Source organism: Siniperca chuatsi, linkage group LG20 (assembly GCF_020085105.1).
Source record: "Siniperca chuatsi isolate FFG_IHB_CAS linkage group LG20, ASM2008510v1, whole genome shotgun sequence".
Classification (NCBI taxonomy): Eukaryota; Metazoa; Chordata; class Actinopteri; order Centrarchiformes; family Sinipercidae; genus Siniperca; species Siniperca chuatsi.
Genome location: NC_058061.1, coordinates 10,925,978 through 10,939,725, shown reverse-complemented (window position 1 = coordinate 10,939,725; position 13,748 = coordinate 10,925,978). Strand labels below are relative to the sequence as shown.

The 13,748-nt window shown below is 42.2% G+C and overlaps 1 protein-coding gene across 1 annotated transcript in view; it reads right to left on the bottom strand.

The window, feature by feature from the left end:
* The window catches only part of tcf7l2 (transcription factor 7 like 2), an 88,650-nt gene that overhangs the window by 39,024 nt on the left and 35,878 nt on the right, over positions 1–13,748 (bottom strand). The window contains 1 exon segment of the mRNA XM_044178257.1: positions 12,398–12,457. Within this exon segment, the coding sequence (XP_044034192.1) occupies positions 12,398–12,457 (60 nt within the window).

The following is a 13,748-nucleotide window of genomic DNA, read 5'->3' as shown; positions in this document are numbered from 1 at the left end:
GGAAAATCACCAGCGCCAAAAGGATAAGAATTGAGAATAAAAATAACAATTCAAATCCTCTTCAAATGTGTTTAATAGCAATTTATCAAACAACTGTTGAACAAGCAGAACATAAACTTAAATACGATGTCTTTGACTTCCAGCAGTCAACTCCCCCGCTCATCCACAGCCGCTATATTTTACACATGTGGCTGGCACTGGATAAACAAGCTAAGCTGCATTGTTTTGACAAGGCCTGAACACTCCGCTGTGAAGCTGGCGTTAATAGGAGAGAGGACTTCCTGTGATTTCTCATAATATAAAAGCCGGAACTCTTTAAAAACATAGCGACCAGGTTACATTGCTGTCTCTGTCTCTCTCCTCTGCTCTCTGTCTGTGTCATGGATGTATAAAGAGCTGCAGGTCTATGTGTCTGTTTGACCGAGGGCGGGGCTGAGCTACACACACAAGCAGAGCAGAGGCGGATGAAGCATGGCTTGGGCTGCATTCACACAAAATCCAACAATGTGGCTCCTTCCCGCAGGGTTGTGCGGAGATGTGTGGAGCTGTGGCCGTGTTTATTTGTGCTTCAGAATGTAACCGCCGTGAAACAATAAAGAAAATAATGTTTTTTTTTCTCTTATTCACTGCTTTGTTCTCGCTAACACCGCTCCCTCTCTTCATTCACTCTCTAGCTCGCTCGACCACAGCTGCTCTCTCTCTCTCTCTCTCTCTCTCTCTGCATGGGGCCAACTTTGAATCATGTGTACAAACAGCAACCGACAAATCCTATGAATCACTATTCAAACTGAGAATTTTGTTCGCTGATTTTTTTTTTCTTTTTTAGGGTGATGACATCATAAAATATGACAACAGACATTCAAAGCTTCGTTCGAAAACCTCAATAGCAGCTTCAAATGTAAAATTACATTTGGTAAAGCCCTATATTTTTGTTTATCAAATGGTCAGAAATAGCAGGAAAATGTATAGATTTCTGTCAAATAAGGTAACAGACTCATTGCCTTTACTGTACGCAGACCAATCATGCTTACTATCGTGCATAGTCACACCCCAGGAAAAACTCTGGGTTGCACACAATAGAAATCATCCTGTTTGTGGCATATTTTTGTATCAAGCTGTATGCCTTCAAAACAAACTGGAACTCCAAAACTTTCCGGGAAGACTAACAGACTGTGAAAGGCTGTAATGAGTAAATAGCTCAAAGGGTAGAAGGGGGAAGAAATGGCCAGAAGAATTTTAGCACAGTGCTGTGCTCAATGTGATTATCTCTGTCTCTTTTTACTTGCGGGTCGCAGCTTTAGGGGTCACCACCGTCTCATACGCTGCGTCACACACACACACACACACACACACACACACACACACACACACACACACACACACACACACACACAGGTTAGGCTTTGCCATTTCAATGACTCAATCGCATCTGGACCTCTCCATCGATTGTGCTCAGTGACCCAGCAAAGGCCCCTGTGGCGAGTGCCTGCCCCACCTCTCTGAATTAGACCACGTTTGAATGGGAGCCAGTATCATGGTCGCCCCTGTCCGTTAACCAGGAGGTGGTGCTACTGGGATGTAGAGCACTACTTCATCTTTTTGCTTATACCGCTGAAAAGCAGGCGGGGATTTGTTTGGTTGGGGTTTTTCATAATAGTGGGGATTTAAAAGGCTTTTCTGACACCTGGAGTTGTAGGCACTTCCTCAAAGACACACACATACTCTGTTTTACTGTCGGTGCCGATTTAGCGGCAGAGAGCGCTGAGAGATTCACAGCCAGGTGATGCTGCCTGCTTGAATATATAAGATTCTCAGACTTGTGAGCTCTTGTTCAGTTGGCTCACTGTGAGGAATGAATGGTTTGCTACATCCCTCCAACATTTCTTGCACATACACCCACACAATTCAATTTGATGCTTACTCATTATACACTCACATATACCGTACATTTATACAACAGCTTTGGCGATTTGTACACATACATGCAGGCATGAGCTCAGCGGCCAATGTGCTGCCGTAGACTGGCTGGCCTGCTTGCAGACCCTGCAGTTTGTTTAGCAACACTCCTTTTGACGACGCCCGAAGGGTGCAATTAAGCCCAATTAGAGCCTGTCAGTTTTATTAAGAGGCACAGACTGGCCAGGCTCAGGGGCAGTGAGGGGTAGAGGAGGGAGGAGGAAGAGGAGAGGGAGGAGGAGAGTCTGCAGCACCAAGCTACTGCTACTCTTGAGAAACTAGGCAGGCAAGCACCACTGAAAGGAAACTGGTATAAATATACTGTATGCCAACTAAACAGATACTAAACAGAAATGACAGCTGTGACAGACGAAATGACTAACTGGTGTTACCAGTGTTGGACTGGAAACAAAGATTTGCCAAGAGGCTGATCGAGTCTTCATAACCACGTCAGGTTCTGCAGGTAACCTCAGGTGCTCATTTCAAATATATATGTAGATTACCTTTATGATGCCACATAAAAGCTACTTAAAAGTACAGTTTTGTGATCAGAAAACCTGAAGGGATCAATGGATGACAAAACCAACTCGTCTATAAATACTCACTGGCTACAGTGAATGCAGACATGTGTGGATGCAGATGTCACAAAGCATTTTCGGAAGGGGGATTGGGGGTGTTGGCTGTGTAGTTATGTGAGCCTGCCCTGATATATTAGTGTGGTTGTGAATAGAGCAATACAGCTGGCTTGGAACAAAAACTGCAGCATCTCTTTCATCAGCAAATCAAAAAAAAAAAAAAGAACGCAAATGAATCTATCATTCCCTCACAATTCCTTTTCCGTCGACCCCTCAACAGAGATGTTTACAGATAGCTATCATTCCCCCTCTTTTTCACATTTGTGCTTGGACATGTTTCAAAAGACCGGGCCTTTTCATCTCCTCTCTCGCTGTGAGGAAATTTGCTCCTTAATGGCTTTCAAAACAGGAAGCACAGACAATAAAAAAGGAGAAGTGAGAAAAACGCTTCGCTCCCCAGTCCCCCCTTCAGTCGACGCATCCTTTGCTGCAGCACACTGCCGCTGTGCCAAGGTGCCAACTGTGCCAGTCACACTGACCTCCATCTGCAGGCAACTTGATACCATCTCTCCAACCGCTGCGTACTCCTACTGAATGGGTTTGCACAGTCACAGTGAAGTCTGAATGCCATTCAAGGCTCAGGCTTGGAATTGTGTTTCGAGTTTGTGTGCTATTGTATTCTTTGTTCACAGCTGCTGTGTAAAAAAAATCCTTTATCACTAAACTGAATACTAAAAGGGTTGTATTGGAGGAATGCACACTGGAATACATTACTGCCAATGTGCAAATCATTCCACTATCAGGCAAATTAGAGCTGATTTTTCACAAGTCTTTATCAATGACCCTCAGAAGAGTAAGGTTGAACTGCTACCGACCAGCTCAAATTAGGATGGTCTTTTGCCAAGTACTAGGCTTACTATTTAATAGTATATGTAGGTGTCTGTTTACTCATGTTGTATTCATAATTCCGCCTCCTGCAGGGCATCCGTGTCCACTGAGTGCCCTTGAACATGCCATGAGTAGTCTTTCTGCGCCTCAACTAAAAAGAGACCTGAAAGACAACTACACACGCTTCCGCACAGTTGGATAAAACAAACCTTAACCACACAACTGAACCTCACCAAAGAACTTGCTTTTTTCAAAAGATGTTCAGAAGAGTGTTTTTTTCCCTCTCTCCTCATCTTTGCTTTTTCTCTCCCTGGGTAAAACAAATGCATCATTTTTCAGTAAAAAAAAAAATCTCCCTCCTCTCCCTCCCATTGTGCCATTTCCGTGTATGGAAGTGTTCCCTCCCATTGATTTTCTCCCAGCCAGGGCCCTACCCAACACAAGCAGTTTCCTTGCTGGTGTCATCTCCTTGTGCCTTTCTACTTTTAACTGTGTTTTACTCTTGTGGCATAATGTACAACTGCCAAACTGGCAGTTGGGAGGAGGTGCAATGGGGGGGAAACAGATACATGTGCTCAAAAGTTTCGGCTATTGATTTCTTTTTGATGCAGATGGGGAAAAAAGAGAACTGTTCAAAGCTGCGGAGAGCCTTTTTGATCACCACTACATTCGAGCCAGTTGGTAATGTTGTTGGGAGTAAGGCACAAGGATTGTGCGTGTTTGTCTGTGCATTACATTGCTTTGTTACGCATTGTGTTATGTTTCTGCCTATGATTCTGTGCGGTCAGAAGGCTTATTAAATGTAGTGACCAACATGCACTCCTGTCAAGGCTTGTCGAAGTGCTTACATCATTAATGTGCGCCATCGCATGGAGAAAGTGGCAATTCCGATGGAGAATGTCGAAGTGAGCAGATTAGCTCCATCTCATAAAACACACAAAAAAACTGCAGGCTTGTGAGAAAATACAAAGATGGGCAGGACTACTCAAGGGAGTTGCCAGGTTTACAGAGCCAAGGAAAAGAAAACTGAAATGTATAGCACAACCAGTGAGGGAACAGTTGAGAAGTGATTTATGTCGGGAATATTTCTGATATCCATATATTCAAGACAGGATACTGAAATCAAAGGCACCAGAGATCCATGAGCAGAGATCCAGAGATGGAGAGGAAAGCTAGCAGGAGTATTTTCCAGCTACTGCAGCTTCTCATCCAGAGCTCCTTGCTCTGCCGGGCCTCTGTGATGAGTGTCTGTGTCCACTGGGGGCTACAATTAGCCCATCAAACTCATTCCAGCCGGGAATCCACACCGCCTCTCCAATCCCCTTTTCTGGCTCTCCGAAGCCTGGGCTCCTCCAAAGAGACAGGCAACTTGTAAGACTAGGGGAGGTAGCCTTTGATGTGCCAGGTTCTGCCAAGGCCTCCCTTTTTGCTCATATCAAGGCTGAGGAGATATAACAATTAATGGCGGGAGAGGCAGGCTGACATTGCAGTATGCACTCGTGCAGCTTGTGTGCCATGTGCTCACCTGTGCACCTAGGACCTGGCCTTTACAGGTAGGGGGTGCACCTCAGTATTAGAGCAGATATCAGTTCCCCAGTGACTGGGGAAGCAATGAGAAGTCACATACCAGTTGAGATATATTCTCTTTGCCAGTGCTATAAATCTTGTGGCTTCTCCTGACTTCTGATTGGCTGGCCCTGTTTCCGTCTGCATCTGTCAGTTAAGAGCTTTCTGCCCTGTAGCAGTAGTGCTGCATTTCACAACACTTTCTCGCTTGTGGCCCTGTATTTACTTTAGTGTTAAACTGATTCTTCTATAAATCAATTAGTCAATGTAAAACTAATCAACAGTTTTAATTATCCATTAATCAAGCAAAAAATGTTTTGGGTTTTTTTGCATCTCTAATGGAAGAATTTGCTGCTTTCTGTTTTATGTTATTTCAAATTATATACCTTTGGGTTTTGGACACTTGGCTGGACAACGCAGGCAATGTGAAGATGCTATGGGAACTCATGATGAGCATTTTTCCTAATTTTTTGTCATGAACATAATCATTATTTGCAGTTCTAATTATTACCAAAATGATCATGACCCCAGCAATAAGAGAGTTCTTAAGATGTGAATTTTATGTGTGGTCTATTTCTAGGTTGTTTTGTCAACAACATGAATTTTTATACGGAAACGAGGATACACTTCAAACCTATTTATTCTAAAACAATATAATATAAAATATATACATTTTGATTCATCAGTCTTTAGAAATCTCCCCTGAACTCGCCTGTGTCTCAAGAGATCGCATGTTGTGTCCAGACCCCAAGCTAAACAAACTCTGGGCCAGTGGTTCAGATGGGCTGCTGTGTTACGTTGTGTAAGACACAGCTCCACTTCTGTCTCTGCTCCAGTGGGGCTTGGTGGCAGACAGCCAGGTAATTACACAGCACTGACTACCAGCCAGGAGAGAAAGGCCCACTACCACACACACATACACAAAAACACTTATTTGCAAGCACAGAGTATACAGATCATACAATCCCACCTGCACACACACGATATCTTTCTCCCATTCTCTCTCCTCCTCACACACACACACATACACATACACATACACACACACACAGGCCCAGCTTAACACAAGGACTACATTATGTCAAGGAGGATTACAATGACTCCAACCTGACCCGGCTCTGCAGCTGCTTTGCCTCTGGCGTGAGTGGGCCTGAATTTACTGTTTGAGGTAAAAGACTGTCCACAGTTTAAACAGGTGTGTACTTATGCAGATGTGCAGCTCAAGCATGTGGTTTGCATTAGTTACTGCAGTTGAGCCATAGTGAGCTTTCGCTGGAGCAGGAGTCAAGTCCAACATGTCATTTGGGGTTGGTGATCTATTCAGTTTTAGTTCCCTGAATTCAGGAAGTGGATATTTCCTAAAAAATTCCCCAAAGGGTACATGAATGAATAAACTACTCAGTGGTACCATATGCAGATTTAACCTCTAACAAAATTTGGACTTGTGAATATTAATGATCGTAGATGACGTCCTGCACAGAAATAATAGGTATAGTTGTAGTTGTAAATATAGCCTCTTGGCTTACTCTGGCCCATTTACAGGAATGTTTATTAATGTGTAAAAAAATAAATAAATAAATAAAAATACCATGTGGAGCATTTACCCAGGTTTCTACCTCTGTCACATCCCATTTAAACATGTTTTATCAGCTCTGTTTAATTCATTTGCTTAAGTCCTCATGATTGAACTTTAAGGGTGCACAAAGATCCTAGTATGACATCATTATTTCTTAAAGTCCCTGCAACAGTTAAGACATCCAAACACAATGGTGCATAATAGAGTCATAACTAACTCTGCCACATAGTTTGAAGACTAAATGTCACTTCAAACAGCAGATATTTTAAATTATCTTCAGGGCTGATTCCATCAGTTTCTGTTATTCTTCTCTAATCCCAACAGGTTGAGTTAGTAGACCTTTAAAATAAAAACATCAAGAGTGCAATGATAATTCATTATGGTAATGTGATCATTTCCATTATCATGAGTACATTTCAAAACCTTCAAATGAAGTTGTACAGTGAATTAATCTATGGCTGGGATACAGCAACAACATAGGATAGCCATTTCATTCTGACATTACAAAAGCACCAAAAGTGAGTTGACATAAAGGCAAGTAAATTGCACCAACAAAAAAAAGGGAAGTCATGCTTCAAGAAAGCAGGAGGTATTCTCTGTCCCTTGTTGGTTATTCCAGACTCTTTCCAAAGAAAGAATCTTGTTTAAAAAAAATGCCATGGATTCCAGTAAATGGCAGTGAGAATCAAGCGAGCTATTCATGCTGCCAGTTGATTTAGGCACGCCTCGCTACACACCAATCAGCCCAGCCCCGGCCTCGCCAGCCACTCACTTGTCTGCCATTCCAACACAAGATGGAGACAGTGCCAAAAGTTCCAATTAAAATATCCATTTGTGATGTCTGTGCAGAAAAAAAAGAACAAAACAAAAAAAAAACAAGTACCAGGCTTTTTCGATAGCGTAGGAGAAAATACAACAAAAGCTGCCAAAATTCTGTGGACAAGCCACATACTTAAGAGTTTTCTGTCTACACAAACTAAGTAAGTATGAAGAGTGTGTATGTAGGCAGAATGTGTGTGCGCAAGAGAGAGAGAGACAGACAGAGTGTGTGTGTGCATGGGAGTGGGAGCGTCTTGTTATGGAGGAACAGAGCATGTTGCAGATAAGAGGGCGACGCTGTTCAAAGAAAAAGGCAGGCCGGTAAAGTGAGCGCCGATTCAACATCATCGCCTTACTGTCCCTTAATGAGCCTGGAGAGGAAGTCTGGTGTCCATAGAATCCGCTCCTGTTTCGCTCCAATCACGCTGGTGGGCTTTTTATTCAAATCTCACACACAACTGTCACACAGCCAGTCTGGCCGTGCTGTTTATCTTACTCCAGGAGGATGTTAACAAGACAAATGAATGAATAAATACACAAATAATGCGTTTAGGTAATGTTAATAATGTATGAAATGGAAGCTGCTTTTTGACAGTAGCGCTGCACTAAGGATTCTTCCCAACTTTGGTGACAGGCTTGTTTATTCTTTTCCCATCATGCAATTCTCTGCATCTTTTGCAGGCGCTGTCTGGCCAATGCTGGGCGTCTATAGCACATCTCGCTGATGAGAAAAAGTAGTCTGACACATTAGTTTAGACTTCTCTCCCATGAAAAACAGCTCATATACCGTCAGGATTGAGCCATCTCTCCCTTCATCCAAAACCTCTAGTATGATGATCCTCCTTAATCTCATGGAATTCAGGTATCCTTTTCTCCCCATGACACTTCCCTCCTGCTATTACATGACTGATTTCAGTGACGTTTTAACAGGCCATTCAATTAGGGTAGTTTTTTTTTGAAAGGCTGGATAACTAAATACAAAAGCATGTGCACACCTGCACAGGTATGTGAGAGCAGTCAAATCGCAGCATCACCTGCCTCAAAGAAGTGTCCCAAACTTCCAGGACTATTAGAAAAAACAAAACAAAAACAAAACAACAAAAAAAACAGGAGCAGAGGAAAAATGCTCAAAGAAACTGACTGGGTAGGAAAATAAGTCTCACATCAAATTCCTTCTCTGGGCCGAGACAAAAGCAGGGCCTGGCACTCAGGCACTGTCGACTACACAGACTTGGAAGACCGAGAAGAAAAAAAATAACAACACGCACATCAAAACCAGAGCCAAACAAATCCAAGAAAAGTTCAGATAGGTCTTCAGTGGAACTGCCAAGAGGAACAAAATCAAATAGATTGGGGGGTTAGTCTCGTTCAGGCTGGCCCAACAAACCTGAAAACACTGTTTAGAATATATGAGGAAGGTGACAGAGGACGTTGCTAAATTACTTATTAAAAAGCAGATACCCAGTGTTTACCCTTGCAAACTCCAAAAGAAAAGCCCCTCTCCTGTTATAACACGGGTGGGAACAGAAAACTGAATTCAAGGCAGCTTAAGTGCTCTCTGGAATCACTCAGCATTCCACTGTCTTCAACACACACACACATCCACAGAGTTCAAATTTGACTGTGACAGTGTATTCATCCATAACTGTAAATTGTTCTTTGGGGAATTTGGCGGGGCTTCATATTCTCCCCATCTTTCCCGACTCTAGTCCCCTTCTTCTCCCCCTTTCCACAAAGCTGTCTCCATCACTCTCAATCACAAGCTGCTTGTACATATGTATACAACAGACAGTCGCCACAGCAATTGTGGGAGTCATTACAAAACCAGAGAGATTCATGAGGTCACATAGTGATCTCAAGCTTATAATTAAGGATGCACCAATAACTTGTTTGGTGCATCCTTATATCGCCTAGTTTTTATTTTAGTTTGATTATTGATCACTTTTATGATGATTGATTGCTTTTCTCAAATCTTTTAGGTACATGTGGCTCCTAGTAATGGTTGAATTCTAATACTAATGTCTTAATTTAGCTTAGCACTGCCCTGGTAGCTCACAAGTTCAGCACTGGTAAAGGGTCAGTGATAGTTGTAAAATAGGAAGTGATACTGTATTGTTAACCCAGGTCACCAGTTTTCCTAAAGACTGATAGTCCCTGATATTGAACAGTGACTCAAACAAGACACCCCATGCACTGCTTACAGACTAAAAGATCAGACAAAAAGCTACCCCTCAACTTCTCAGTAAACTGACAGCTTCCTACATATAGAGAAAGCCTGACTTTTCTTGGTTTCGTGATTGGTCGGCTCAAATACACAGACAAAAAAAGCGCGCTCCTCTAAAAAGTTAAACTTTTTTCAACTTCAGAAAGGCTGTCAGTTTGAACGAAGCAGAGTATTGCAGACACACCCTCACTAGTTATATATTCTCAACCCACTTTTTTGACTAAACAAAGGGCAGTGATTTCACAGTGCTCATGTACCTACAGAACATGCATGCTACAATGCCTGTGTGTGCACGTGTGTCAGTGTCATAACACTCAAGAGCCAATACTGCTCTAAATTCTGCAGGCCACCCCAGGGATATTCACTTAATCACTTCACCTCGTTCTCAAAAGTTCACTTCCAAACTTCCTGGAAAAAGGAGCAGACATTTCTGAGGAATAACAAAGAGGGTTAGTGAGAGTAATAACATTGTGTTTAATCCCACACAATTCTGCCTCGTACCAGAGTAAGAACAGCAAGCCAAGGGGGACTTGCAGCAAAAACAAATCAACGCTGCTGCAGATGGATGTGTGTTAGTAACGCATAACAACAGAAGCAAGTGTCAGGAGTTTATCTATAACAAAAATACCACAAATTACCTAAATTATGCTTCATTGCATAGAGTCCTAAGTTGAAAGAACACAAAAAATTCAGCTGAGACAAGGTGTACGTTGAGTAAAAAAGTTGTCATGTATTAACACTGTGTTTCTCCTTTTCCTCTGCTACCCTCCTGCCCCCTTCTTCTTTTTCTGCATAGTTCCCCTCCTCTTTGTGGCTCAGCTCAAACCTCAGCCTCTTCCATAGTGCTGCTTGGGGGGGGGGACGAGGTCACGGATCGCCTTACTCCAGCGTGCCTCCATATGGTCACAAGCTCCCTCCCCTCCCTCCATACCTTCCCCTACCAGCACCTCTCACTCAAAATCTCATTCCATCACTGTGGCCAAATCCGCCTCATCCATTCTCTCTCCTCCCCCTGTTTCATTTCTTCCCTCCCCTCTTCTCCACTCCCACCCTTCCTATGCCCTCAGCCCAGTGCTAATTGGTAAATCTGTTGAACCATGCCAGCCCCAACAATGAGACACCTGGAGTTCTGTCAAAACAAGTTTCCCTGTGAAACGGCCTCCAGTGTTAATACAGTAGTGTAGGGAGCTGCTGAGTCTGTTGTCGCTCACAAGGCTGGCCGCAGAATGGAGCAGCGGATCGTGCTATCTGGGGAAATTTATCAAAGGAGTGGTTCATTATAAATTAGATTATTTATCAATATCACTTCTAAACCTTGATGCAGGCCAGCAAGTCAGATCTCTGGGTTAAATGAGTTCATGTTGTTGTATGCAAACAAATAAAAGTTATAACCTGGCCTGACCTAGCTCTGACTACCTATCATCTAAAACTCAAGTCACACCTTAGATGCAAGGATACTTCTGATACGCTGGTGTAGACAAAGGTGTGTTTGTAAGACACACATGCAGAAAGACAGGCACACCCAACAGTGATCCTGCCAGACCTTGTCAAACAAGTTCTAGCAAAGGCGAGGGGAAGCAGGCGGCAAGTTAACATGGGAAGAGGAATGTTTTGTATTTTGTTGCTTCTTTTAAAAAAAATCCTAGTAGAGTACACCATCATATTAATGGCTGTTTGCACAATCAAGCATGATTTCTCTTCTTTCTTTCTTTTTTTTTTAAAGGACTCATGTTATTTACTGGCAACAAAGGCCCCGCAGAGTGTGCAAAATCAACAGGCAATTGATTAGTCAAACAATTCAAGTGGGCAATCCACAGAGCCATGGTCGCCTCTGGAGAGATTAATAAGTTATCTTTGGGGCTTCATAATGCAAGCGTCTTCCCAGCTTCATAGATCCTAACTGAAGCAAACCAAAACAAGGCTTACTGATGACCTCAGCATGTCAGCTATGCAGTAAAATCAAGACTAACTTTACCTTTAGGTTCCACTTTCTTTAAATTACATATTCTAGGGCAGGACAATGACAGGGGAATCTAGACTGTAATACTATTTTTAATTAGAGAAGGACATGCAGTGTTCCAGCACTTTCAGATTAGGTTATATTTAATCCAAATCTTCAACCAGTGGACATAAACAGTGTGTGTTATTGTTCCATCTATCTCTCTGTCTTACATTCAGAGCCAGATGCTGTTAATAAAGAGAACCCTCTTCAAAACAGCTTCTCGAAGAAATACAAACAAAACAGAAAGACTCCCTTCTCCTGCTGGTGGATTGTAGGCTAATTCAAACCAAATACATCCACAATGACTCCCAAAGCTAAAAGGATGTTGTCATTAAACCATAACGATCCAGAAACTGAGACCGGTTAGGCATAATCCAAATAAAGAAGGCAAACAGAAACCTTAGCACACAGAAATGAGTTATAAGACAAACAAAGCTGAACAAGAAAACACCTTGACTACCCCATGAAGCTGGACAGTCTCTGTTTAGTGTTTAAAATTTGAAGTAAGTACTTTGTTCAACTGTATGAGGCACGTACCATCCAAAATATCCCTCCTCCACAAATATCCCATCACCTGGATTGGCATTTTAGACATTAGCATTAGCAACAAAGCAGCAGCACTGAATTATGGCACAAAGCACAACACAGCATGATTATCAGCATCATCACCAGGATTTAGGTTTTTCATTCATTATTTTTGTTTTAAATCATCAATTATCAGTTGTTAATTTGCGTATGGAATCAACCAAATAAATCCAACAAGATATTTTTGGAATTCAAAGATCTCTCACCAAATGAAATTGGTGAAGGCTCAGATCTGACTGTCCGGGGAATTCCCAGCAGAAGGGCCCCTGAAAGGCAAAGATGGACGTTCCCAAGTCACACAATTATATCAGCTCTCCATCTCTTCTTCGTTCTCTCTCACACACATATACACATCTGCACACAATCCCAGCTGACCAGGTTTTATGCAAAAGCAACGTGTTCTCCCTGGAAATAATGCATCCCCTGACTTTTTAGTTATTTAAACTACTACCTCATCTCTGCTGGCTCAGCTTTCTCCTGGGTGCATGTTCGGCCCCATTATTACTAATTTTACACAGAGAGAATAGGAGAACACTGGCTCTGCACTGGTTACATGGCTGTTAGTACTGGCTGGCTGGTTGTTATAACAATATTTCACTTTGGTAGAACATTTTATCTCCTCAGCATCTACACTTTTACAGACGTTCAGGAGCAGTCAGCTGGTCTGGGGATCCACTGTCACCACCACATTTTGGCACCAATTTTTCAAGCTCTAAATATCTATAATTGCAAACAGATAGTATGATCTGGCACAGAGGAGTAAATAATATCATCTGAGTGAGTCACGTTTTTCGTGATGTTATTATAAATTAAGTTTATAATAAAAGGTTTGCTGACTACGGGTCCCCAGAGCAGTCATTTCTAATATTTTTATCACTTCACTGTGTGCACTAAAATATAAATTGTGTGCTGCCTAGTCTTACTAGCTGTTAAAATACAAGTTTCTTTATAGGAGGAGGCATTCAGAGGTTAACTTTTGTATCTACTGCCCCTAAGAGCAAAAATTCAGATCGCTCTGTCAGGTGTCAGGAGATGATAGAGGACAGGAAAGGAAAAAAGAGGAAGAAAATAGGGAAAGGGAGTTATTGATTTCCTAAGGAAGAAAAGACATGCTAGTAGAAGTCTCAGAACATGCAGAGAAAAGCAACAGGGCCTTTAGTGTACTGAAGGGCTCCAGTACCTAAAAGCTACTGTGCAGGTCACTTTCTCTGCACCAAGATCACTGGGTTCTATTTGTACTTGTGCTTGACCCCGGGGCCGGCTAGATAACTTTTCATAACAGCTAGAGAGTGAACACTGTGGTTATTGATGAAACACACACACACACACACACACACTTACAGATATAAATATGTATTATCCTTTTAAATGTGCATGTCCAACATTATATAATGGTTAAATACCACAGCAAGTAAAAAATATGACAATGGCCCTAGAGCTATTCACACACAGAGAAACACACAAAGACAATACAACAAACTGCTATTCACATTTCCTACAATCAGATGTTGTAATAGAGAGGCTCATTAACAATGTTCTTCATACATTCACAATATA